Source organism: Monodon monoceros, unplaced genomic scaffold (genome assembly GCF_005190385.1).
Source record: "Monodon monoceros isolate NGI ecotype Baffin Bay Population unplaced genomic scaffold, NGI_Narwhal_1 Super_Scaffold_22, whole genome shotgun sequence".
Taxonomy (NCBI): domain Eukaryota; kingdom Metazoa; phylum Chordata; class Mammalia; order Artiodactyla; family Monodontidae; genus Monodon; species Monodon monoceros.
The window spans coordinates 113,812,297-113,839,682 of NW_021703779.1; the positions used below are offsets into that span (position 1 = coordinate 113,812,297).

Genomic DNA, 27,386 nt, shown 5'->3' on the forward strand with positions numbered 1-27,386 from the left:
GGGTGGAAGTACTGAGTCAGTTAGGAGGCTGTGGTCCGGGGGAGAAGTGATGGGGGTTTGGACGAGGGTGAGCAAGGTGGAGGTGGCGAGAAAGGATGGAAACCATCAACAGGTTTCCTTCTCACTTAGAGGAAAAGCCCACAGCCTAAGCATGGCGGGAGAGGCTGTCTGTGCTGTGGCCCCATCTCTCCTCCCTCCGCCTCTCCAGACGCACTGGCCACCTCGTTCTTCTGTGAACAAGCCAGGTGTGAACCTGCCTTTTGTATTAGATGTTCCCTCAGATATCAGGAAAGCAGGTAACAACATGGTTCCCCCCCCCCCGGGGTTCTGATCAAACGTCACCTTATCAGAAAATTCTTTCCTGACCGCCTTGGATAAATGAGACACTTCCTATTCTCTGTCTCTGCTTCGTTTTCCTGATTAATTTCTCCTTGTACTTACTGCCATCTGACAAGTCCACATAACGTACAAACATAGAACGTGTGTATATTTATTCCAGGAAGGCAGGGATTCGGTCTGTTTTGTTCACTATGGAACAGAACTCCCAGAATAATGCCTGGTATAGAGTAGGTGTTTAATACATATCTGTTAAATTAATATGATTGAAACAGAGAATGGGAGAAGCAAAGGACGGCTCCAGGCTTTGGGGTCTGAATGATGGTGCCACTTACTGAGGTACTATTGAAGATTTTTCAGGACGAGGGCTGGGACTCCTTTGCTCCAAACCTGCAGCTGGAGTCCTGAACTGCTCCATCTCTTGCCGGTTTGGAGAAGTCCTCAATCCCTCTGGGCCCCTGGAAGCCTGAGAAAGTCCAGAATCCTAGGGGGCTGGGCTCCCCTTCTCTTCCCAAGGGGAGAGAGGAAGAAACTAGAGACGAGCCAAACTTCCTCTCTGTTCCAGAGAGTGAAAGTCACATCACTTGGATCCCAGCCCCACCACTGAGGCTTCAGACATTACTACTCTGTGTGTGGTTTCCGGGCAAACAATTGGCCGCCCACTTTAAGAGACAATATCGCTAAGTGCTTTTTTTTTAATGCAAAAAGAAAGAAATAAAAAAAAAGAACTACCTATTTTCCTCATTCCTGCAGGTGCCCAACCCGATTGACTTGTTGGAGTACATTTTCTGCATTCTTAATAGATAGCTAGCAGGAAATGCCTCGTTTAGGCTCTGCTAGAAGGGTAGAAAGTAGCAAGGGGAGGGCACAAGATCGCCAGGCCCTGCTCGGGCCAGCACTGACCTGCTCTAAAACGGGCCAGGCGGCTCCGGCCATCAAAAGGTACGTTTGCCCGGCCATAGCATCTTCCTGTGTCTCCGCCGATGGTCGAGAATTAAGGTAAGAGGAGGTGGGGACTTTGGGGGAGACAGGAGGGATGGGAATTCAACTGGGAAGGAATCGGGGCTGGGGGCGGGGTGGTGGTGGAGGGCATCTCATGCTCTGTTCAGTGAGATACAGTCCGGTCCCTTTGGGGTTTTTGTTCCAGGTGATCACCTCTTTGACTCCCCATCCCACCGCCGGGGTGCTGGGTACCATTTCGCAGAAGGGCGGTAAGCACGTCAAGGTAGGCAGCCTGGTAGAAGTCAGGTCAAACCGTTCCTCTTGGATTCCATGTTAAAATATTTGTGCAGAAGACCGGGCAGTATTTTGATGCCTACTTGGTGTCTTGATATTTTGTGCGTTGGGGAAACTGCAAGTTACAGCGGGCTTTTGTAGTTCTGCTGTTCGGACGGCACAGCTGACAAAGCTTGGACAAGGCCGAGGGTTTTGTCCGCAAGAGACTTTCGCTACAAAGCCAGGCGTCGATACAGAAACATCTTGGCTAGGAAAGTCCCACACTTTCTTCTGCCTCGTTGACCTCCCATTAGTTCCAGCTTTGCGGCCCCCCTTCTAAGTCAGACCCACCCCACCAATTCACTCCCGAATAAAGAAGAGAGCCCTCAAGGAGGCTTCGTGTGGGGATGAAAGAATTAAATCAGATAACAGTTCTCAGAATTTGAATCGCCCGCAAATACAGATCCTCGCCCCTGAGCTCTGAGTACAGTCCGGAGAACTGCTTGTCAGCTGGATCCAGAGACGTAACCCAGGGCTTTCCTTTCGAGTATGTGTCATGTGTTTGGTGAGGAAAAGAGAGGGGCACGGGCAGGTCTTGGGGTTTATTCAGGATCAGCAGTTGTGTAAGGTCTGAGCCCCCCGGGTGAGGGCGCTGAGACGGTGCTCTGACCTGCTCTATCGCTATGGAGCTAGCCTGTGGTCTCTTACCACGGGGGCTGGGAGCGTGCTTCACCGCCCTGATGTCCCAAGGGTCCGGCCGGCTCTTTTCGTGGCTTCAGGGAGACTTAGCAAAGAGAGGTGGCAGGCTGGGTCAAGCCTGAGCTAGAGAAGTGGCCACTGACGAGAGGGTAAGAGGGCAAAACCCACAAAGGCGCCAAGCGGCCCTTGCCGGTACAGGCTTCCAGAAGATGTGTGCGAGAGCGCACGGGCCGCCTGCCAGCACGCCCGACGGGGAGCCAGAGAGCTGGGTTAGGGTCCTGGTGCGAGTCCCGTGGAGGGGAACGGACGGTTAGCCCCACCAGGTGGTTAGAAAGGGATGGGGAGAAAAGGCCAGACACTGAAGTCAGGGAGACCTGAGTTCAAACCCCAGCTTTGCCACCACCGAGCTGCGTGGCCTGGGCCCTCGATTTCCCTTCTCGAAGCCTGAATTTGCTCATCTATAAAATGGGGACAAGAATACCTCCTTGAAGGTTATAAAGATTGGAGAAAGTATATCTGTAGCTTCCGACACAGAGTAGGTCTTCTGTAAACTGCCGCTTTAGAAGAAGGGCTGCGTCCACATTTATCATTACTTCGTCATTCACAACACTGTCGCTTTATTTAGTTATTTATTTGATTTGCTATTTTTTGAAATATATTTGACGTATAACATTCTGTAGATTTAAGGTGTACAACACGCTAATGTGATAAATTTATATGTTGTCTTATGATTGCCATCGGAGCTATTAATTAGCACCTCTATCATGATGCATAATTATCCTTTCTTGTTAGTGGTTGAAATAATTAAGTTCCAGTCTCTTAGAAAGTTTGATGATTATAATACAATATTGTTGTCTACTTTCACTGCACCGTGCAGTAGAACTCTAGGACTTATTCACTACTCATGGCATGTTTGTTTCCTTAAACAACGTTGGTCCTGCCCCCCATCCCCGGGAACGACCATTTTATTCTCTATTTTTACAAGTTTGCCTCTTGAAAGTCTTTGACTTACCGCGTAACGTGCCCAAGGGTTTACACCTTTGCTTTATTTCTATGAGTCCAAGTATCTGACGATAATATGTGCTTTTTCACTGAGGAATAATTTGCCTTCAGTGAAATGCACAGATCTTAAGTGCACAATTTGATGAGTTTTGACAAATGTCTACATCCACGTGTAACCTTCACCCTCTTCAGGATGTAAGACATTTCCAACACTCCTACGAGTTCCCTCTCACCCCTTTCCAAGCCCCACCCCGCAGGCGACCGTTGTTCTTTTATCACCATAGATTATTTGTGCCTGTTTCGTGTAAGTGGAATCATACAATATGTGGTCTTTTGCATCTGGCTCTTTCCACTCAGCTTAATGCTTTAGTGGTTCATCCATGCTGTTGGGTGGATTGGTAGTCTGTGCCTTTTTATGGCTGACGAACATTCCATTGTATGAAAGTGTCACAGCTAGTTTATTTATTCTCCTGGTGACGGACACTTGTGTTTCCACTTTTTGGCTACTATAAATAAAGCCGCTGAGAACATGTAGAAGTCTTTGTGCAGATATCTGTTTTCATTTCTCTTGGTTACATGTGCCTAGAAGTGGGATTGCTGGGTCATATGGTTAAGTGTACGTTTAACTTTAGAAGAAACCGCCAGTTTTTCAAAGCGGTTGCTCCCATGTGTTTTGAAATAAGGATACAGTGGATTCATTTTTCAGGTAGTACCTGTGATGCTTACTTAGCATGGTTGTCACCCGGGGGAAACAGATCGACGTGCTCAATCAGAGGCTTCTGAAGACAAGAGAATCCAGCCGTGACTGAGGCTGGGATTCCGAAAGGAGAACTTTTAAGTAAGGGTCCTCTGCTCACTGCCAGGTTCCCTCGTAATGTTTCATCGTAATCTGTTAGCACTTCTGGCAGGACCATAAAAGAACAGGCTGCAGAATTCATACGCCCCAACCTCTTCATTTTACCCTAGAGGAATCTGAAGCCCAGAGAGGCTCTGTGATTTCCCCCAAAGGCACACACCCAGCCAAGGGCAAGCCCAGGTCCTCTGACCTGTGACTGGTGTGATTCCCTTGCTTTGTGCTTTTACTGCACGAAATGGCATTTCATCACTCAGCCCATTGTTTACTTAGTGTCAGGTGCTAGAGATAAAGAAATGAATAAGAAATGGCCCCCATCCTCGAGGATCTCAGAGGCTAGGGAGGGAGAAGAGCTGTTAAACTCTAATCATTTGCATTATATGCATCAGAATGAATAGATTCAAGGTGTCTTTAGCCAGAGCACAGGGCAAGTCGGATTGGATGGCCAGAGGTGACCAAAAGGACAGCCTCTGCCCTCAAGGAGCTCACAGGCAGAATCCAATGATGGAGGCCAAGTTCAAGGCAATTTAGCCAACGGCTGTTGCGCATTTGTTCAGTATTAAGCTAGACATCAGGCACCGTTCTAGGCGCAGAGGAAGCGTGGTGAACAGAGCGCTTTTCCCCAATGTCACCACAAAATATTAGTGTGAAAAATGTTCTCTGCATTTGCTTCAGGGTATATCTGTCTGGGAGTTCCCTGGTGGCCTAGTGGTTAGGATTCCGGGCTTTCACTGTCGTGGCCCAGGTTCAATCCTTGACTGGGGAACTGAGATCCTGCAAGCCATGCGGCGCGACCAAAAAAAAAAAAAAAGAATATGGGATTCAGAGTCAATTGGACCTGGATTTAAAGCTCTGACATTTTCTAAATGACTCTGGGCAGAGTATATCTGTCTGGAGGCCTCAGAACTGGTGTTGTTTGTAATTGCTAGTTTCTAAGATGGGGTGGGGGTGGGCGCAGGACCCCATCGAACACAGATTATGGCTTCAGAGGGGAGGGAGAATTTGATGTGTTTGATGCTCCTGCGTGGAAGCCGCCAAGGTAGAAAGCAGTGCTTATTAGGAAACCTGAAATTGTCAGTACCCACTGGATTGCTTAGCCAAGCTCTACTGGGGTACTCAGGGCCCTTGTTCAGGGGGATCTACATGTGGTTTTCGTGGGAGGCAGGCACTTCCCCAGAAGGCAAGTTACTCCACTCTTTGGTGTCAGTGTCCCCTCTCTCCCCCTCCTCCCTCCCTCCCTCCCTCTTTCTTTTCTTTTCTTTCTTTCTTTCTTCCTTCCTTTCTTCCTTCCTTCCTTCCTCCCTCCCTCCCTCCCTCCCTCCCTCCCTCCCTCCCTCCCTCTCTTTCTTTTTCATTTCCTGATGCTCTTCTAATCATGCTCCCAGACAATCTTTTTCATTTGTAAGAGAGGGTCGCTTCAGGACTTGGTAGAGCTCTGTCTTGTTTCCTGAACTCAGCAGCTGTGCAGCTACCCAGGGCCCCAGTGAGAGAGCCCGAACCTTAGGAGCAAACTGCTTGCCCTCAAGGACCCTGCTTCTCCAAACTACAGCCAAGCCGCTTGGAAAAAGAGTACCAGTGACATTTTGCGTTTGCTCCGCAGCTTTCCCCTGTGTCACGATGGAAGAAGTGAGGAAGACCGCCGTCCAGATGCAGAGCCCTATCAAGACTGAATGGAATTCCCGCTGTGTCCTTTTCACCTATTTCCAAGGGGACATTAGCAGCGTAGTGGACGAACACTTCTCCAGAGCTCTGGGCAATGTCAAGAGCCCCCAGGGACTCAGCCCTTCCAGCCAGAGCGGAGATGTGATCCTGAGGAATGGTGAGCATGTCGGGAGAGTGGGGCTGGAATTACCTATCGGGCTATCACGGAAAGACCAGTTCTGATGCCCTCAATGCTCTTAGACGTGTGTATATTTCCTGAAGGCACGTCACACTGTCTAGTGAGAAGCCACACCCTTTTCTCAGAAGTTTCACATGAAAATGGACACTGTTTAGGGAATTCCCTGATGGTCCAGTGGTAACGACTCTGTGCTTCCACTGCAGGGGACATGGGTTCCATCCCTGGTTGGGGAACTAAGATCCCCGCGAGCCGTGTGGCACGGCCAAAAAACAAAAAGGACACTGTTTAATCAAACTGATATACCTGTTCCCTTATGTCCTCAATTGTGTTAAGTGCTGAGCTCACTACTCAGTATACAGTAAGAGCGCCACAACTGTTCATTATTAGCACCATTATCTGTACTATTATTATTATTATTACTACTACTTTTGTCTGACAGGTCAGGAACACCAAAGGACTTGTGATAAGAGCATGCGTGTCCCCCGCGTGTACACCCAGCCTCCTCTCAATTAATAGTGGGTGCTCTGGGGAGCAGGGCCAGGGCCAGAGGGAGGCAAATGAACTGTCTGGCGGCATCCCTCTCCCCACCCTTAACAGCATCAGGGGTGTCTATTGCACAAGCTCTTGGGTAATTTTTTTTTTAATAATAAGCATTCTTTCTTTTCAAAACACATTTCAAGACAGCTATGTCAAAAGGTGCCGCGCTCACGTGCTGAATGCCTCCAAGTGGGACCTCTGCTTTCAGACGCCAACACCCTGGCTGGCCAGACTCTTTCAGTCTGGGCAGGGAGTGGGTGTATTAGCTGATATAGCTTTTCAGAATTTGCTTCTCTCCCAGAAATAACTTTTCCAGTCAGGGGACGTGATTTTCTCAGAGACTCTTGGGACTTCAGGAAACATGTGGAAGGGGGTGTAGCAGCAGCAGATCCTAAAGGAAACACTGGGCACCAGGGGCTGGGTGGACAGCGGGGAGGTGTGCTGTCTAACGGTGTGCTGAGCGCTTTAGAGCAGCGGCAGCAATGGCTGCTCTTGAGTCGTTTGGGGAATTGACATGCGGTAAGTGGGATTCACAGGATCTAACTGGCTCCTGGGAAGGGTCAAAACCGCAGGCTCTTCATGCCTAGACAAGTCTGCTCACTTTGGGTATTTGACTCTGGGTTAGTTCTGAACACTTTGGCTTGGATATATTACAATCCCTTCTTTGTCAGCGCCAGCAATTCATAGTCCCTCACTTCTTCTATCCTGCTTGCCTTGTAAACCCAACCTGAGATAAAACCAACTCTTGGCTTATTGTCACATCTCTTCGCTTCATTTTGCAGCAAGACTTACAACTGGTGTCCATGGACTCTCCATCCTCTTCCTCTCCTCTCCTGCTCTCTTGAATCCACTCCACTCTGTTTTTCATCCTCAACACTCCTTGAAACCACTCTTATCCAGGCTAGCCGGGGACCTCCACTTTCCAAAGCCAAATGTTCCTTCTCTGTCCTCATCTTAGCTGAGCCATCAGCAGCAACGTTTGCTGCAGTCGATTGCTCTCTCTTGTAAATACCTCCTTCACTTGGATTCCATAATGTCACACCCTCATGCTTTTCCTCCTGGCTTCCTGGTCACCCTCCTTCTGTCTCCTTTGCTGGATGTCCTCTCCTCTTCAACGCTTCAACTCCTAAACATTTGAGGGCCCCAGAACTCCGATCTCAGACAATTTCTCTCTCTACACTCACTCCCTAGGGGATCCCTTCCAGCCTCTTGGTGTTAAATACCATCTATATAAATACCGTCTATGTGCTGGTCAATCCCAAATGCGTATCTCTAGCCCAGACTGGATTTCAGACCTATCTACACAGCTGTCTACTTGATACCTTCATTTCACAGAGCTAATAGGAATCTCAAACCAAACAGGTCCCAAGCTGAACTCTTAGTTTCCCCGTCACCCTGCTCCGTCCATAAGTGGCAGCTGCATCCTTCCAATTAATTGGAGTCATATTTAACTGCTCTCTTTATCTTATATCCCACATCCAATCCTTCGAACAATTCTGTAAGTTCTACCTTCAAAATATATCCGAGCTCTGACCACGTGTTCTCACCTCCACTGCTGTCCCCTTGGTCTGCGAAGCCGTCTCCACACCCCCGCCCCGGAATTTTTTTTTTTTTTTTTTGAGGTACGCGGGCCTCTCACTGTTGTGGCCTCTCCCGTTGCGGAGCACAGGCTCCAGACGTGCAGGCTCAGCGGCCATGGCTCACGGGCCCAGCCGCTCCGCGGCATGTGGGATCCTCCCGGACCGGGGCACGAACCCGTGTCCCCTGCATCGGCAGGCAGACTCTCAACCACTGCACCACCAGGGAAGCCCCCCCGGAATTTTGCAGCAGCCTTCTCACCAGTCTCCCTGCTGCTGCCCTTGCCCCACTTCAGTCTATACCATTAAATTGAAAGTCGTACCATATGACTTTTCTGTTTGAAATCCTCCACTAGCTTCTCATCTCACTTGGAATCAAATCCAAGGTCTTTAATGGGGACCTCCCTGGCCTGGGCCCCTGTCATCTTTCTGCTCTCATATCTTACCACTTCCCACCTCCCTCACTCCAGTGTAGCCTCCTTTCTCTTTGTAGAACTTGACAAGTACAGTCTTGCCTCAGGCCCTTTGCACTTCCTCTCCCCTCTTCCTGAAATGCTCTTTCCCCAGATAACGGCATGACTTCCCCTTACTTCATTCAAGTCTCCATTGGAATGTCATCTTTTCAGACAGGCCTTCCCTGAACAATCTATTTAAAAAATAGAAGTCCCCACCCTGTCACTCTCTGTCTTACCCTGTTTTATTTCTCTTAGCATTTGTCACCATGTGGCATATTATATATTTATGTGTTTCTTAGCTCTTCCTACCCCCTAGACTCTGAATTCTGTGGCAGCAGGGACTCAACCTGTTAACTGATGTTTTCCAAGTACCTAGCCTAATGTCTGACACATGGAAGGTGCTCAATAAATATTTCGTGAATGAATGAAATTGTGATTTGTAGAGCTCTTTTTTAAAAAAAAAATTATTTATTTATTTATGGCTGCATCAGGTCTTTGTTGCGGTGTGTGGGCTTCTCATGGCGGTGGCTTCTCTTGTTGTGGAGCACGGGCTATAGGTGCATGGGCTTCAGTAGTTGTGGCACATGGGCTCAGTAGTTGTGGCTCGCAGACTCTTAGCGCAGGCTCAGTAGTTGTGGCACGTGGGCTTAGTTGCTCCGCGGCATGTGGGATCTTCCCGGACCAGGGCTCGAACCTGTGTCCCGTGCATTGGCAGGCGGATTCTTGACCACTGCGCCACCAGGGAAGCCCCCTGAAGTTGTGACTTGGATCACAAGGTGTTGATTCTGTCCATTATGGAGTCACTGTAGAGAGAGATTCATTTGGTGTATGGCTTTAGAACCAGGCAGCCTGAGGCGGGGCCTGCTTCACCACTGATCAGCCATGTGATCTCAGGGCACAGCACTTCATCTTTCTGGGCCTCCGTTCCCTCATCTGTAAAACTGAGTATTATTGAACTAGAGAAGGAATCGCTGAGACAACGCATGTCAAGGGGCACATAGTAAATGCCATGTAGGTGGTAGTTACTTTTGCGGTGGTGGTGTGAAGGCTTGACGCATGTTTCTGAATGGCTACAGTGGGTACGAGGGCCCACCTTCAAAACATCAGGATCAAAGCAGCAGGCCCCTCCTGTCAGCCCCCAAGTTGTCCAGGTGCTTCTGCTGGGTGGCTGCTGCCCTGTTTCTTATGCCTTCTGACTTTGCTCTGTGTTCTGTGAAGCCCCTGCCCGCCAAGGGAACTTGGACATGGCCTTATATCTTGCCCAAGCCAGCCTTCCCAGGCCAAACAGAGAGGCAGCTTTCTTCTCCACCTACCTTCTGGGTTGTTGCATTTTCCGTGTGAGAGTCTCACAGATCCCGGGACTGTGAAGAATGTGTCTCCCTCGCAGCGCGTGGTAGGGGCTAGGCCAATGTTCGTTCGTCTAGCTGAGCTGCTTGAACAAATGAAGGAGAAAGCCCGTCTTCCTCAAGGCCTCTCTTATCGCAGTTAGGAGTCAAGTTTCTCATAAGCTCTGCTGCCTCCGGGGAGGGTCCCCTGAAAGAAGGCGGGTCCCCAGTCGTTCTCACTGGAAGTGTTACATGAGATGCACGTAGCTTCGAAAATAGTGGGAAATTCATTACTGACCCTTAGCATCCTCTCAGCCTCTTCAGGCCAGTCCCAGGTTGTCTGGCCCTACTGAGGCCTCAGCTAAGCCACACGGAGAACAGGCTTCCATTCATGGGCTCCCATGGCGGGCTCACCCACATTCTAAGGGTGCTCTGTCAGGCCAAATACGCAAAGCCCAAACACTGAGGCCCGTATGGCTAGGAAATGCCGTTGAACTTCCTGGCTGCTTTTCTCAAATCAAAGTTACTTTTTTATTTACTTAGGTATAATTTATACTGGCCCTACTTGTAGAAAAGAAAACACAAGCTGAAAGTATCTTTGAATTATCTCCCTTTCAGAAGGACGTTGGGGATTTTAGAGTAGGTAACTCGAGAAGCTTCAGAAGTTACTATTTCTGGGGTCACGGTTCTGGTACACTACCACCCTGTATTCTTCCTATCCGAGCCTCGAGCCCAGCCCTAGGCCTGGCAACATGCTCAAGGGCTGCTGAGAAGAAGGTATACGTACAGCCTGAGCCCTCAGAGGTCTTTTATAGCCAGTCTCCTTCTCTTGCCCCCTCCAGAATCCAGTCGGGGTGGGGAAGAAACGCTGGGTTTCTTCCTTCCTTCCTTCCTTTCTTTCTTTCTTTTTTATTTAAAAAATTTTTTTAAATTGAAGTATAGTTGATTTACAATGTTGTATTAGTTTGAGGTGTATAGCAAAGTGATTCAGTTATACATATATATGGATCTATTCTTTTTCAGATTCTTTTCCCTTATAGATTCTTACAAGATATTGAATATAGTTCATAGAGTTCCCTGTGCTATACAGTGGGACCTTGTTTTTTATCTGTTTTATATATGGAAGTGTGTATCTGTTAATCCCAAACTCCTAATTTATCCCTCCCCCCTTTTCCCCTCTGGTAACCATAAGTTTGTTTTCTAAGTCTGTGAGTCTGTTTCTGTTTGGTAAATAAGTTCATTTGTATCATTTTTTAGATTCCACATATAAGTGATATCATATGATATTTGTCTTTCTCGTTCTGACTTACTTCACTTAGTATGATAATCTCTAGGTCCATCCATGTTGCTGCAAATGGCATTATTTCGTTCTTTTTTATGGCTGAGTAATATTCCATTTGTGTGTGTGTGTGTGTATCTCATCTTCTTTATCCATTTCTCTGTCGATGCACATTTAGGTTGCTTCTGTGTCTTGGGTTTCTGTTTTAGTGTGAATATCTACATGAGGTATAGTCATGCTAGTTGTTTATGGCCCCTGTGAACCCTGATGACTTCGTGTCTTCCTTCCCAATGAGGGAGAGGACTCTGAACTAACAGGGAGCCACACTGGGTGCCAGGTGCTGTGCTGTAACTGCATTCATTTCAGTCCTTTAAATCCACTACAATTGATAAGGGTCAAAGCTGTGTAAACAGAATCTATGGTGTTAGGAGACAGGAGAGGGGTTACATTTGGAGGGGTTTAGTGATGGGAAAGTGGGCTGAGGAAGGCTTCTGGAGTGACCGTCATACTCTGTTCCTTGATCTGGGTACTCATCACCCAGTTTGTGAAAAATTTTTCCCCCCAGCTGCACATTTATACTTGTGCATTTTCCTACATGCGTGCTGTACTTCACAAAACCACTTTACAGTGGGTATTAATAGCCTCACTTTACAGAGGAGGAAACTGTAGCCCAGAGAGGGTAAGTGATGGGATGGGTCACACAGCCCAGTGAGTGATAGAGATTGAAGCCCAGGTCAGTCAGACTCCAGAATCAGTCTCTTGACTATTCCACTATGTTGCCTTTGTAGACCCTGACGACACCCCAGCCAGAGAGTTAATGCCTATTAGGACTCTCACTAATCATGTTTATAATGACTAATATTTATTGAGCACTTCCTGTGTGCCAGACCCTTTGCTAGGGGCTGTCACGTGAATTATCTTACTGAATCTTCAGACCAACCTATTGGTTAATTCTCACCATGCCCATTTTCCTGGTAAGAAAACTGAGGCTCAGAGAGGCAAATGACTTGTCCAAGATTCCACAGCTAGTAAGGGGCAGCTGTTCACAACCAGATCATTTGATTCCAGATACTGAGCTCTTAGCTACTTTCAAAATACTAGTACACTTTCTATGTTTAATCTCCTATTTTCAGTTGGGAAAGGGAACCTGGATAATCAGCAAAAGACTAGGTAACCCAGGCAGGAGGCCATGAAGGAGGGGGTGGGACTGAATAGGACCCACCCCCCCTGAACTGGGTGCCCTGGAACAGGACTGTCCTCCATAAGCTGTCTCTGCCTCTGGTGTTGTTTCAGCCATCGGCTAATACAAAGAATATCCTCTTTGTTTCTGGGATGAATGAATCAGAGACAAGTGCCACCAGCCAAGATGGTAGAGAGGGGAGAGTCAGTGCGTGCACATCGGGCAGGTCAAAGTTGGGACCTTCGTGGGGCAAGATATGTGTGTGTGTTCAGAGGGATCTCGGCTTCAACTTCATCATAAAACAGCATTTATATTAAAGGTGGAGACAGGGGACAAAGAAGGAGGAAAAGATGGGTGGAAGGTAATCGGGCAATTATTTCACAGCTGTGACAGGTTCACTGAGTCAAGTGGGTTCATAAATTTTTACTTAACTAAATTTTTCTAATCACAAAAATAATGTGTCAAGTTTTGAAACTTTAGAAAACACAGAAGCATTCAGGACACAAAACCACATGTGCATCTATGTGCACATACTAAATTTTACAACCTAATATCATTTTGCACGTCATGGCTTGTAACTTGGTTTTTTAACCGACAATAAGCCGTATGTATCTTTATTGCCATTACATGTTCTACTACAACATCATTTTATGGCTCAAGAGTATCCTTTTTATAGATGTACCAGATCTATTAAAATTTTCAGACATTTAGATTGTTGCCACTCTTTCGCTATATGTAAACATCACATCGAATATCCTTGTAGCTCAATTTTTGCAGGCATCATTGCTTACATTCTTAAAATAAATTGCTGTAAGTAGAATGACTGCATCAGAGGCCACTCAGATTTTGGGGTTTCGATAGCTACTGACAAATTGCTCCCAGAAATGTTATGCCCATCTGCCCCCCGTCCAGCCACAGGAGTGTGTGAAAGTGCAGGCTCGCTGCATTCTTGCAATTATGGGAGACAGAACGAGTGAAAGAAGTCTGAGGCTGAGAATCAGCCAGTTCTATACCTGCTAGCTATGTGTGGCCTTAGGCGAGTTCTTTTAACCACTATTTTCTCATCTGGGTTCCTGTGAAGCTCACGGGAGATGCATCCAGAATGCTAGACAAAGAGCCTGGCCCATAGTAAGTGCGCAATAAACAAAAGCTCTTCTAGATGTACAGTTGTTCCTGCCCACCTCTGATGGATTATTTCTGGGAATGTACACACCAAGCCAAGGCTTCTGAAATCTCTCTCATAGCCAATACCTACTCCATCCTCCACGTCAGCCCTGAAGCGCTGCGGCTGCCACTGCTTCCCAGACGCCTTGGCTCTGTCCTTTCCTGCCCTCCCTTCTGTGCTGACTGAGGGCAAGGAGGCTCCTCAGGCCTCATGCATTACCAATTTGCTTTTTCCTGGTTGATTCTGTGGAGTGTTGCAGACCAGGGGAGAAACCCGTGAATGTGAGCCTACGCTGCGTTTCTAAACCAAAATAATACTAATAGTAACCACAGCAACAGCTCTCACTTCTTGAGTGCCTACTAGGTCCCGGGCACCGTGCCAAACGCTTTACATGGATTGTCCCCTTCCATCTCACAACAGCCCCAAGAGGCTCCGAGACGGGAGGGGACAAGCTCAGTGTCACACACGTAGGAGGTGGCAGAGCTGGGATTGGACTCCCAGCCTGTCTGGCCTCAAAGTCTGTGCTCTTAGACCCTCTGCGTGCTGCTCTCGTCCACAGAGAAGGATTTAGTGGGGACTGTGTGTGTGCATGTGTGTGTGTGTGTGTGTGTGCCAGCATGCCTGTGCACGTGTGAGGGCACACGTGGGCGTGCCTTCATTACAGTAACGTTTAGTCAGGGCCCACTCTGTGCCAGGCACTGTGCAAGTTCCTGAGTATGTGATGGTGAACAGAAGAGAAGGGATCTCAGTCCTCTTAGAGCTTACTGGCTGGTGGGGAGGACCAATAGTGAGGGAAGGAGGGCAGGAGGGAATGGAATCACAAGTTAGGCTTATGCCACGGAGCGGTAAGCAGGGCATAGTCACAGAGAGTAGCAGGCTAACACCCTGGACATTGGCAGCTCAGGGAGAGCCTCTGAGGGGGTGACATTGAAGTTGGTGTGTCCAGAAACTAATCTGGAACGGGGAGACGGGACCACCATGCAAGGATAGAGTGGAGGGAGGGTCCTCTGGGGTGGAAGCAAACTCTGATGCCTGGAGGTGCTTTCTAGAAGGTTCTGGGGTTCTCAGCAGTGTCTATGGGTGGCATGGGTGGTGCCTCTGGGTTTGCTTAGGACACCAGAGAATAGCTAGCTATTTTCACCCTAAAAGGGCAGGGTGGGAAATGGAGACTTGCGCTCTCTGAACAGGACCTTGTCTTAGGACCAGAGGCCTCAGGAATGCTAGAGGCATGGATGGGACTGAGAGGCTGGGGCTACATGTTCAGAGTTGGAGTAGAGGGGATGGAAGCCTTTTGTATTCCTACTGAAAGAAAAATCCAGCCTGGGAGGGAGGGGGAGGGGCAAAATAGGAGAAAGGGATTAAGAGGTACAAGCTACTAGGTACAAAATAAATAAATTACAAGGATGTAATGTACAGCTCAGGGACTATAGGCGATATTTTATAGTAACTTTGTATGAAGTATAATCTCTAAAAATACACCTGAAACTAAAATAATATTGTAAGCCAATTATACTTTAATTTAAAAAAAAAGACTAAAGCCGCATCCACTTCAAGACATCACAAGATAGGAGGTGGTTAACATTTTACAAACACTGCCTAGTATCACCTTGAAGGAAAAAAAAAAGAATGAGAAAAATCCAGCCTTCCCTAAGTGTCCCCAAAGAGCTCCTTGCCCGCTCTCCATTCATTAGTGTAGGTTGGGGTTTGAGAAGGCAGCGGTCTCTTCCCTAGGGCTCCCTCTCATCTCCCAAGTAACTAAGAGGGGGATCTTGGGTAAGGAAGTGTCACCAGGGCCACTTCTAGCGGTGGCAACCGGGAGCCACTCCAGCGGTCCCCAGGATAGATGGCCGTGGTTGTTGGAAGCTGTTTGCCCAAGCAGCCTGGGAAAGAGGCCCACCAAAATCTAGGGTCTCTGCTCCACGGGACACCGCACCCAAACCTGCTCTGGCCAGGTGCTTTCCCAAGGCCCACCATTGGGTTGCTGTGAATTCAGGATTGGGCCACATACTCCCAGCCAAACTGTGCTCTGGTGCACTCAGTGACCAAGTGTGACCTTGGCCAGAGGCACGCCACCCACTCCCCTTAACGTTTCACTCAGAGAATTCTGGAAGGGAAGCAGTTTTTTAAAATATTCAAAACACGCTGGGGCCTTGCCTTCCACTTTTCAAGCCTTCAAAACCTAGGTCCTATGTATGAGATCTGTAAAGCCAGTTCAGATGGAAACTGCCCAGTTATCAGAGGCTACACATTGTTTCTCATTTGTGTTTAGGACATGTTCTGTACCCTCATTCAATATGAAGCACAAACAGTGATTAGCCTAAGTCAGCTTAATCACTCTGTTTGTGCTACACAGCGCCCTGAATTGCTACTAGCCCGCAGATAACAGTTTTCAAAAGTAACATCCATCCCCAGGAACAAATCTTCATATGTTTCCTTGCCCTTGGCTTCATTAAAAGTAGCCACCCATCGCCCATCTCTCGTGAACGATGGGAAAAGTTGGGCAGAGTATCTGTGCCGTGTAGGTTAGGGCTTGTTTTGCTGCGGTGGTGGGTGGGACACTCCAGTCTCACTGGGCTGACCTCTCAGACAAAATCCAGGCAAATTGAACATGCAGGGGCACTGGGACAGGTGCAGGAGAAGGGGGAGGGGGCCTGACAGCCACACACATGCGCCCCCTGCATTATCTTGGATAGATAAGAACCTCCAGGCTTTAAGCGCCATCTGCCAGAGTTCGCTCTCTCCCTCCGCCCCTCCTCCTGAGTGGGTGTTGAGAATGGGGAAAACACCCGTCCATGTCACGGGCTGCCCGAGACTCTTCGAGAACTCTGATTCAGCAGCTGTTAGAGGCGCAATTTGAACAGTGTCTCTGAGACCAAAGGAGACTCCATCCCCACTAGCTTGTCCACAAGAACTTTGCAAGAAGAAACTGAGTTGCTGCTTGACCTTGAGCATTTTGCTTTCGCAGGAAGAGGTTCAAGCCACCACTTCCCTACCCATCACTGATTCCTCCAGCTCAGATCCCTACTTGGCTAATCTGCTTGGCTAACTTGGTCCAGTCTGTTAACATCCCCATGCCCCAGACCTCTCTTGAAAGTGGGGTTTCAATCCCTAGAGTTGTGTGATGCAAGCAAGTATTAAACCCTTTGTAAAGTTCTGTGGAGTCCTCCTATTCGGTGTGTTCCAAGCACCAGCTATAAAATAAAGCCAAACAACGGCAACAAACACCAATCACCTTTAACCAAGTAATTCTACTTCTAGAAAAGTTTCCTTGAGGGGCTAGTTGGACAAGGGATGTACTGCCTTATGATGGGATACCTGCAGCCATTTAAAAAGCTGGTGTTGGCTCTATTCTTTGCTATGGGAGGATGTTTGCGATATTTTAATAATGCAAGAGCAACCTTGAAAACAATATGTGATGTGAAAACAATGCATACATGAATAGAGACAAATCTTAGAAGTACACCTAAAGGTAGACGATGGCAGTCTCTGGATGCTATGCTTAGAGTGACTTTTTTTACAATTAAAAAATAGTATATATTAACCAGAAATAAATTAAGCTAATTCCATTTTGAAAACAATACATAAACCTGTCTTCTAAATCTTTCCTTCCCAGATAGTGGCATGCCTCCAAATCAGTGGCGTTTCTCTTCTCAGTGGACAAAGCCACAGCCGGAAGTATCTTTTGCAAATGGTGCCGCCAGCTGCAGCTTGAGTGGATCTGGTCCCATGGCTATGGATCAGTATCCAGTGTCCCTGACCGGGAGCCCTTCCATTCAGCCTGGCGAGCTGAGGCATTTCTCCTCCCTCGCCAGCTCCAGCTTCCCAGAGCTTGGCTACCCTCATGCCTTTTCCACTGGGCACTCGGTTCCAGAGACCCAGCCTGATGGGAAGTATGAGCCCCTCCTAAGTCTCCTCCAGCCAGAGAGATGCCTAACCCATCCTCAGGAATCTGCCTCGTGGGAGGATGGCAACTCTGCCCAGACGGCCGGAAGCATGGGATTGCTCTTCAACCTGCCTTCCGGCTCAGCCCACTGTAAGGAAACGCCTCCAGATACTTGGAGGATTGCCTCTGATTGGATGTGGTTGAGAGTGAGTTGGCGTGAGATGGGATGTGAAGACTACTTGCTGCCACTCCAGCTACGGGGCTTCTGAGGGATAGAATGTTTTGCTTAAGTTCCATCTGTCTTCACTAGGCTGCGTCGATAGTCACCGTTTAACGACTAAAGGGTTGCATAGATAGCCAGACAGATGCACTTGGCTCAGAGTATTCACCCTGGTCTGCTGACTTGGACTTACCCTAGAAAAATGGGCTGCTGCCTAAAATCTTAGGGTCCTGCATTCACAGGGATATACCTACAGGCTCAAAACTCTATCCTCCAAACAGGTTGGCAACTTGCAATAATGCCAGACCCCTAGGTAAGAACAAGGGCCATCTATACCATCCATCTGCTCCACACATTAAAATTCAAAGTGACTGTGGAGGCAGCCCCCTTGCTGCCTGGAGAGCGTCACGGTGCCTGACTGTCTGGGGCTTCTGCTCCCAGACCCACACCCCTCCACAAACGAAAGCATCCTTAAGGCTCATTCACCATTTCATTTACTCACTCACCCAACACATATTTAATCCTCTGGCTTTCTGTACCCTAGATGAATTTTCTTTCCATCTCCCTGGTCCATACGTATCTGGTTCTAGTGTTCCATGCCTAAAAGAAATTGCTAGAAGCTGCTTTTACTTCTGGACCAAGTATATATATTACACAAAGGGCCTGTTCAGTCTAGCCCTACCCAGGTCAGGTGCTGTGCTCCATCCTAATGTCGAAAACCAATTTCCCATTAAAATACCACTCCATCATTCCCACAGTTTGATTAGGAATGTACCTAAAGAGTAAATCATAAAAATGTCATGCTTGGGAAACCTATGAGAATTCCCACCCTAGTCCTCTTTTTCAAAAACCTGCTCCTGCTGGATTCAGAGGGACAGATGAGGCCAACTGCGTATATATGCTTGTGCACACACACAGCAGAGCCCTGTCTCAACAGATGGTTAGAACACAGATGGCTCAAATCATCACCTCCCAAACATAACAAGCCCGTGCAGTTCAAATCCAATTCAGCAAAGATTTAGTGAGCATCTACTATATGCCAGGCAAATCATGGCAAAGCCACCATGCAGGCATTATCCAATTCCTGAAAGTTCTAGACACATTCTCAAACAAATGTTGATCGCTAAAGTCTCGACTGCTACCGACTCTTCAGACTCTCCTACTAATGCAGATATCTGTCGGATTAATTGGTGACCGATGGTCCAGGATCTGTTGAGGAAGTCAGTGACCCTTGATCAGAAACATTGCCTGTAACATGGGAACAAAACCCACAGGGCCTTCAAAACAGAAGCTTCTCTGTTTTTGTAGCAACTGATAAAATGTCAGGTGTCTATAAATTGAGGACCAGGCGATTTGGGGTTCCCTGGGGGGCTTCTGGGCACTTTCTAACCCAGTCCCCGATTTCATTCCCAATCATGTTTTCTATTTTCCTAGGTAAGAAAATCTATTTCCCCCCTGATGGCGGACCTGCCAGTTCCAGCCTTGCAGTTGAAAGTAAGTATCTGCTTCTGCCTTCGATAGCATGTCTGTATCCTGCGAACAAGCTTGTAGCATAAAAACCAGGATCTCCCACGCTCGACAGACACATCAAGGCATTTTTATGGGTATCATGACATTTGTTTCTAGTTTTTGTTCCTGAGAATTGGGCTGCCCAAACCTTTTAGTCATGTCCAATTTTGTCATCATCGTGTAGATGTGGATAAAATCTTTTCATCATGGTCAATATGTTCTTTACAAATGTAGCAATTTCTCATGGAAAACTGCCCTCCTGAGGGAACATAATAGACTTCATGGTTCCCCAATGAAGAGGGAAGGTGCTAACTAGCCGTGTGGCTCCAAGTGCATCATTATAGTAACTGCTTCCCTTTAAGGAATAAAGAGCTGGTATTACAGCCTTAAAATTCCCTTTTAATACCAATAAAAAGACATTATCACACTTACTCTGTGAATAAAGTTTTTTCAGTAACTCAAAAAAAAAAAAAAAACCCAGGATCTCCAGCAAGTGAAATGACCCCCATTTCTACTTAGTATTTTCATCCCTAGAATAGGTTTCATTTTGGTCTCAAAGAGCCCGTGCACCTGGTATCTTGTAAAATGTTTTGCCCATTTTCTAATTTGGCTATAAAAGCAACTCTATTGAGTTCTTTGAGCTGGATTTAAGTGAGATAACCAAGGTGACGCAGGAAAATGAACAAATTCATGAGGGTTAGCCTGCTCTTTCCCAGATGTTCAGTTTTCAGCCTAGAACATAGGGCCACCCCGGGACTCTGCAGTCAGAGAAAATGCCACCTGATACCAAAGGCTAGGAGTCTGTCTGGGCCCACGCTCAATTTGAAAGTGATGCCAAATGAGGACAGTCTCAGGGGTTGACATGAGGATTTTCATGACCTGGTGTCGAATCCAGCTTCAACTAGCTTTAGGAACTTAGCCACGTTTCTTCACCTGTCCATACCTCAGTGGCTTCATTTATAAAATGATGATTAAAATAATGCCCACCTCATCAGGCTTCTGTGAGGATTAATTGAAATAATATATGTAAATGCTTAGAATTTACATTCTAATGGAAATTCGCTCCAGTGAGCCCGGCACAGCATAAGTGCCTTTTGGGAGGGCATCCTGTGTGCCTTCAGCTGTTCTCCTGCTGTGTGTTTGAGAGGCATCAAGGGAAGAGCTGCCACCACGGCCCCAGATCTCAGGCACTTTACAGTTTGGTGTGGAGTGGGGGTGAGCACGATATATAGGCCTCCCTAGGATGTCCGGGCTTCGAGGGCCGAAGCTTTGAGGGGTGAACCGCCCCATCCTTAGCACCTGCGGCAGTGCTTGGCGCAGAGGTCAGTACATATGTGTCAGATGAATGAGTGCACAGATGCTGGAAACAGTAAAAGAACATCGAAAAAGGAAATGGTAAAAATCTATCTGCCAACAGAGTACAAATTAATTTTGTTTGACACCATTTTGTAAAACAGAAACAAGCAAGCCGCAAATCACCCTCAGGGAGGAACTGGCGGTGCCCAGGTGAGGAGGTAGATTTAAGGTAGCACGGCTTTGTCAGCCTTCATGGAAGTCTCTGCCTGAGGGGATGAGCTCTGCTGGCCTTCTAATGAATGATATCAGGGTTATCAAGTCTCCTAAGTACTTGTTAAGAGTTTATACATTTAAAAATTATAAGCCTTAGAATTACTAAAAACTTGATGATTTCCGTTGTTCACAGGCCCAAATTAACAGCAACACCACCTGTGGGTGATGGCTGTGAGCCAGATCCCACACACTGCATCCCGCTCAGTCCCCACAACGACCTTGTGATACGTGTATGAGGACATCCTAGGTGCCTTATATGAGAGGTAGCCAGTAAATAGGGATTGACTGACTGAAGGAAGGAATGAATATGCCCATTTTATAGATGAGGGGACTGAGTCTCAAACAGGTGAAAGGCCTTACTCGCCTTAAGATCACACAGCAGCAGGCAGCAGAGGTATTCTCTCTCTGCTCTTGCCGTGTCCTACAACGATCAGCATCGAAAATTACACGAAACATAAATCATCGAAACAATTCCAACTTAAATCAAGTGTACAACAGTGAAGATTAGCAACTGGTACGGTTGTTTCACTGTATATGGGTTCACTGTCCATCTGTGGCCAGGACACCATCCTGGAATAAGAGGAGTGGGCGCAGAAGACTTGGAAAGCATGCAAAGGAGCAGTATTACCTTGAGAAAGGGCCAAGGGGATGAGCCTTCCATGCGGAGAGTAGTTGACAGGAGGTGGGGAATGGGTACCTGGCTATGCCAATAGCCCCCATCCCCATTGGCTAAGCTGCAGCTGTGGCTTTGGGCAGAGGAGGCAGCAGGGCGTGGGGACGGGGAAGTGGGGTGACTCCCTAGGTGGATAAAAGGACCAGGAAACCCCTTCAAAGCCCATGCTCTTAAGAGGGCACACTGCCAGTTTCCCCATCTTGCCTGATGCTGAGAACCAAAGGGGAGCTTGTGAAATGCCCAGATTCTATGCCATCACTTCCTGGTTGGTAGCTTTGGCGTGGGACTTGGTCGCCTCTTTATATGTTTGATTCTTGATATATTTTATATTAACCTGATTTGGGGGGCTTGGTTTTTTGGGGTGTTTTTTGTTTTTGCCCACGCGGCTTGTGGGATCTTAGTTCCCCGACCAGGGATTAAACCCAGGCCCTGGCAGTGAAAGCACTGAGTCCTAACCACTGGACCACCAGGGAATTCCCATATATTAACCTGATTTTGAAGTGAGCTGGATGAACCTTTCAGGAAGGATTTTGGTAGTTCCGAAAGATTTCCTCTGTGAGACTCCAGATAAATATTTATCAAAGGAAGGAAGGAAGGCCGAGTCCCCTCCTTACCCTCCAATATGGCCTAGTCCCCTCATGCAGGTGTCCCACACCCATGAGGCAGAGACCTTGTGGAGAGAAGGGCAATCTGCTGGAAGGGTAGTTAGTTGGAGAGACCTTTCTGGAGGGGACTCCCCAAAACTGTGGTGCCGAAATTTTTAGTGAATTTGATTTTTTAAATCTGTACAAATAGACACTGATTCCTTGTACATTTCTTCAGTTTTTACAGGTAATAATAATATTGACATTGCTATTTGCCAGACACGGTGCTCTTTTATTTACATATATAAATCCAATAGTGTATAAAACTGTCTTTGCCCCTGCTCCCCAGAGAGTTAAGTCTAGTGGGGAAGGTAGACTCCACCAAAAAAACAATAAAGAAGACAAAACAAAATATTTGCAAGTTATGGTAAGTATGAAGGAAGCATACCAAGTGTTGAAATAGAGAAAGATGGAGACCAACTTTGGATAAAGTGGTCAAGGGAGGCTTCTGTGTGGAAGTGATGTGCAAGCAGGGACCCGAATGAAGTGAGGGATGGAGTGAGCTTCAGGAAGAGCTGGAGTGGAGATGGAGGCAGCTGCCCTGCCCAGGCCCGGAAGTGAGTGAGGAACGGGCCAGAGCCCAGCCTGGAGAGGTCGACTGGGGCCAGGTGACACAGGGCCTTCTGGGTCATGGTGGGAGGTTGGATTTTCTCTTCTAAGTGACTCGGTGAGCCATGGAAGGGTTTGAAGTGTGAGCCAATTTGCATTTATTTAAAATATTTTTACAAATTTTATTTATTTATTTTTGGTTGCACTGGGTCTTCATTGCTGCGCTCTGGCTTTCTCTAGTTGCGGCGAGGGGGGCGGCTACTCTTCCTTGCGGTGCACGGGTTTCTCATTGCGGTGGCTTCTCTTGTGGAGCATGGGCTCTAGGCGCGCGGACTTCAGTAGTTGTGGCACGCAGACTCAGTAGTTGTGGCTCGCGGGCTAGTTGGTCCGAGGCATGTGGGATCTTCCCGGACCAGGGCTCGAACCCGTGTCCCCTGCATTGGCAGGCGGATTCTTAACCACTGCGCCACCAGGGAAGCCCCCAGTTTGCACTTAATAAGGGCGCAGAAGCCTGCTGTGGAGAGGAATGACTGGAGAAAGGGATGGGAACAAAGAGACCAGTTAGGAGGCCAGAAGCATAGGATGGTAGCCTGGAACAGATGGCAGCAGTGGAGGCCAAATGAAGTTAATGCATTTGAGATCTATTTGAGGGGGTTTAGCTCTTCGGTTTCCTGCTTGAGCAACTGGGTGGATACATGTATGGAAATGAGGAAGATTGTAGGAGAACAAAACTCTGACCACGTTCAGTCTGGATGCCTACAAGACGTGCAAGCGGATATCCCTCTTCAACAGTTGTGTGTGTAAGTGTGGAGTTCAAGAGGGGAGTCTGGATAAACTTCTGAGATTGTTCAGTATAAAATGACATTGAAAGCCATTGAATGATCACCCAGGCAGAGAAGAGAGAAGGGCAGAGAGCAGAGTCTTGGAGTGTGCCAATATTTACAAGTTGAGGACATAAGGACCCAGAAGATGATACTGAGAAGAAGCAGTCCCTGGGTGGGAGGAGAGCCAGGAGCGTGAGGTGTTACAGAAACTTAGAGAGGAGAAAGTTCCAGAGAGCATGATCAACTGTGGCAAAGGCTTCCCAGAGATCAAATAAGAGAAGACCAGGGAAATTTCTATTGGATGTGGCATCAAAGATTTTGATAACCTAGTTAAGAGCAGTTTTCGTTATAGCGTGTGGATGGAAGCGAGGTTGGGTGGGTTGAAGAGGGAATGGGAGATGAGAAAGTGGAGACAGTAAATGCCAGTAGCTTCTCGGAGAGCTTAGCATTGAGGGGGGTGAACAGAAATAAGGTGGTAGCTACGGAGACTAGTGGAGTGGAGTGGGTCTTTTTTTTTTAAAGAAGGCAAATATTACAGCCTATACAAAGATGAAGAGATGGATGACAGGAGGATGAGGATAAATTCGTAGTGGAAGTCACTGAGAAGTTTTTTTAAATTTTTTTACATCTTTATTGGAGTATAATTGCTCTACAATGGTGTGTTAGTTTCTGCTCCACAACAAAGTGAATCAGTCACACATATACATATGTTCCCATATCTCCTCCCTCTTGCGTCTCCCTCCCTCCCACCCACCCTCCCTATCCCACCCCTCTAGGTGGTCACAAAGCACCCAGCTGATCTCCCTGCTATGCGGCTGCTTCCCACTAGCTATCTATTTTACGTTTGGTAGTGTATATGTGTCCATGCCACTCTCTCGCTTTGTCACAGCTTACCCTTCCCCCTCCCCACACTGAGAAGTTTTGAAAGGGACGTGTGGAAGTACTGACATTTGCTAAGAGGAGGGGACCTTCTGCCATTGAAAGCAGACAAAAGAAGGAGAATAAGGACACAGATGCAAGTAGATTTGCAGGCTTGTTTGTGGGGAGTCTGAAATGTACTAATTACACAGTTTCTCTCTTCTCAGTCAGCTGTGAAGGCTGAGATCACCAGTTTAAGTGGAAACAGTCTTGGGTGACTTTTGCCAGTGCTATTGGGTTAGTGTAATGCAGAGAAGGCAAACGGTGAGGCTCATCCAGGGTTGAGATTTTGATGAGTGAGTGCGATGGGTGGAGAAAGAGGAACAGGAGTTGAGGGTATTTGCAAGCGAGTGATTGTAAGAAGGGACCAGGGTATGTAAGCTGCTCAGAGAAGGAAACGGAGGCAGATGGAAGGTGCCGGGTAGTGGAGGTTGGTGGATTGGAGGATGAGGTTATATAAAATGCGGTGATAAGACTACGTAAGCCGATGACATTGTGACATGGTGGTTGGAGAGCGGATGTTCGAAATTGAGATGGCAAGGATGCTACCTGTGTAGGCCATGATGAGGTCTAGCGTGTGACCGGGGCAAATGGCTGGCTGAAGTGGCATGAAGTAAAGATCATTAGAAGGTGAAGAGAATGACAAGAGCCGTGGAAGTGAGGCAAAATAAGAGCCAATAGCTCCCTACACCACGGGTGCTGTTTTTATCCTCATTCACAGATGGGAACATGGAGCTTTAGGGAGGTTAAGTCACTTGCCCAAAGTCAAGGTAAGTGTCAGCGTCAGTTTTCTCTGTCCTTGGTCTTACCCACTAAGCTAAGCTACAGCATGACCCCACAATAATTCTACTCCCTATAAAGGCACTGCCTCTTTAACAAAATAAGAGCTAATCTTTATTGAACATATCTGTGCCACACACTGTTCTAAGGGCTTTACATGTGTGTAACTCATGTAGGAGGTAGGGATCATTAGTGTTCCCATTTACCAGTTGAGGAAAGTGGGGCTCAGATAGGCTAGGCAACTTGCCCAAGGTCACACAGCTAGGAGTGGTGAGATAGGTCAGAATTCAAACCTGGGCTTCTTGGACCCCAAGCTGGCTTCTTTCCTCATCATGCTTATCCTATTTTTCAGAAAGCCAGTCTCCAGAGAGAAGAAAAGATCTGTTCTTTTACTGAACTCCGGTTTAAAGAAGAGAATTCCTTTTTCCAAACCTGCTTATGGTTTTCTACTGAGAATCCAGAGGGTCTAGAGACATCGCCGTCCTTATCTCTTTCTGCCACAAAAGAGCACTGAGTCCAAAGCAAGTTTCTGTTCTCCCTGAAATTCTATACTTTTCCTTGGCACCTATGCCCCACGTTAGGTTTTTTTTTTTTTTTAACTTTTTAAGCATGTAAGATGGTTAAAAGAGATGTTCCGCGGTGGGGAGCATAGAGGCTCACACCCCCTGCACCCACTGCCCTCCTACTTAGAAATCAGCCGCCTTACCCTCCATCAGCTGGGTCTGCCACATCAAGACTGACGGCGTGGTACCCGATGGGGTTGTCCCACTCTTCGAACTGAATAGAGGTTCCAGGAACAGCCTGACACTTTCTAGCCTTAACCAGACTATTTCCATCTTCCCTCTTGCCTCTACAAAAAGCAAAATGGAAATGGGGTGGGCAAGACCCACTGAGAGTGGCTGGAGTCTGAAAGGAAGCTGAAAAGGTCTCAGGCTGGGCCTGATGAACGAGATAGTCACCTGGAAAATTTGATCCCTGAATTCTAAAAAAGTGATTCCAAATAGAATGGCTGAGCAATCTGAGAAGTAACTTGCAAGTCGTTAGTAAGCAAACCACGCCATCCCAAGTGGGGCCTAGAATAAGCTCTGTATCCAGAACGTTTCTTGGATGAGTTGCAAGACTTGCTGGCTGCCTTCCCTCTGAGGAGGAGGTCATCTGCACCTGACAGCCTTCTGCAGGGGCCCGCCTGGCTGCCATGAACACGGAAGCTTTCCTGTAGCTCTTCCCGCTGTTAGTGACATCGGGAAAATAGTAACTTTCTTTTCAGCACAGAACCGTTGGGGCCACCAGTGTGGATGCCCACGTGGGTCCAAGACTTGGTAGCAGGACTTCCCTGCAGATTGTTCCAGATGAGATGACAAATTTCTCCAAACTCATTCATCTCTCCGATCTGATAGACAGCTCATGGTCCGGTGTGAACTCGGTACTTAGCCCTGACAACCCTGGAGGCCCCTGCCACCAGCGTTCCCCACGCACACCCCAGTTGCTCCCGTGTAACAGCTCAAAGGGTGAATAATGAAATGACATTTTGGGATTATGCTATTCTTAATTCTAAATTCTTTCACATCCATGATCTCATGCAAACTTCTCAGCAACCGTAGGATTGACATGATTACCTTCACTTAATACATGTGGATACCGAGGCTTAGAGTTGGCCAATGACTTGCCCAAGTTTACACAGCCAGCGCTGGAACCCGGGTCTGATCTCGGGGCTCTTTTCTTTCCACCACAATATTTATCAAAGGTTACCATCAGGGTGGCTCTTGGATATTTTGTTCTCCCATCTGCTATGTAAATAAAGACCACAGCTCTTGCACGAGTGAATTGGTAACTTTGGCAGTAATACAGTAATTCTCTTGTCTCGAGCAGTTTTTCCAGTGTGTTACATAGGTTTCTGAGATTTACTAAGAGAAAAAAAAACTTAACCAGTACGTTTTCTCTCAAAGTTATTTGCCTTCAAAAGCCGTGTTCTATTTTAGGTGATGGTTGGGAAAATTCAGGGTGGAGGCTGATTCCAGCACTTAAACAAGTGTGTGTTTATCTTGGCTCGCTGTAGAAAGATTCATCTGTTAGAAGATAACATGCCCATCAGAACCGAACTCAATGTGCTATTTAGGGAAAAGAAAAATGATTCCAAGAGGGCTGGCATTTTGTGTAGCCTGGGTAACCTGATAATATTTCCCTGCAAATTCCTCAGCCTGGAAGCTCTTTCTTGAATAAAGTTGAAAGCAGTGATCAATTTTCCCACGTTAATAAAGAGGGAAGAAAAGGTCTCCTGCCTCTGAAAGACCCCTGCTCCTCTGAGGCAAGTAAATCCCTCCCCAGATCATCTCCTACTTAATCCTAGACTTTGG

The 27,386-nt window shown here is 47.3% G+C and overlaps 1 protein-coding gene across 4 annotated transcripts; it reads left to right on the forward strand.

Annotated features, from left to right (window-relative positions):
- Positions 1-1,282: 1,282 nt before the first annotated feature.
- Positions 1,283-27,136, forward strand: VGLL1 (vestigial like family member 1). Of its 4 annotated transcripts, XM_029240818.1 has the most exons (6): positions 1,283-1,335; positions 1,484-1,561; positions 5,706-5,924; positions 17,077-17,496; positions 19,001-19,060; positions 25,385-27,136. In XM_029240818.1, exons 3-6 carry the CDS (start codon positions 5,723-5,725, stop codon positions 25,426-25,428), a joined length of 726 nt encoding a protein of 241 aa, XP_029096651.1. In that variant the 5' UTR covers positions 1,283-1,335; positions 1,484-1,561; positions 5,706-5,722; the 3' UTR covers positions 25,429-27,136. The 4 variants fall into 4 exon arrangements, with proteins under 4 accessions (XP_029096651.1, XP_029096648.1, XP_029096649.1 ...); XM_029240815.1 differs by lacking the exon at positions 25,385-27,136 and having other exon boundaries at positions 19,001-19,550; XM_029240816.1 differs by lacking the exons at positions 1,484-1,561; positions 25,385-27,136 and having other exon boundaries at positions 1,298-1,335; positions 19,001-19,550.
- The last annotated feature ends 250 nt before the right edge of the window (positions 27,137-27,386 follow it).

What these genes read in the sequence shown, in the direction of transcription:
- VGLL1 (XM_029240815.1), top strand. Translation starts at nt 5,723, where the DNA reads ATGGAAGAAGTGAGGAAGACCGCCGTCCAGATGCAGAGCCCTATCAAG. An exon ending in AGATGTGATCCTGAGGAATG is followed by an intron (nt 5,925 to 17,076) that starts GTGAGCATGTCG and finishes TTTCCTTCCCAG; the next exon opens with ATAGTGGCATGCCTCCAAAT. An exon ending in GCCTTCCGGCTCAGCCCACT is followed by an intron (nt 17,497 to 19,000) that starts GTAAGGAAACGC and finishes CTATTTTCCTAG; the next exon opens with GTAAGAAAATCTATTTCCCC.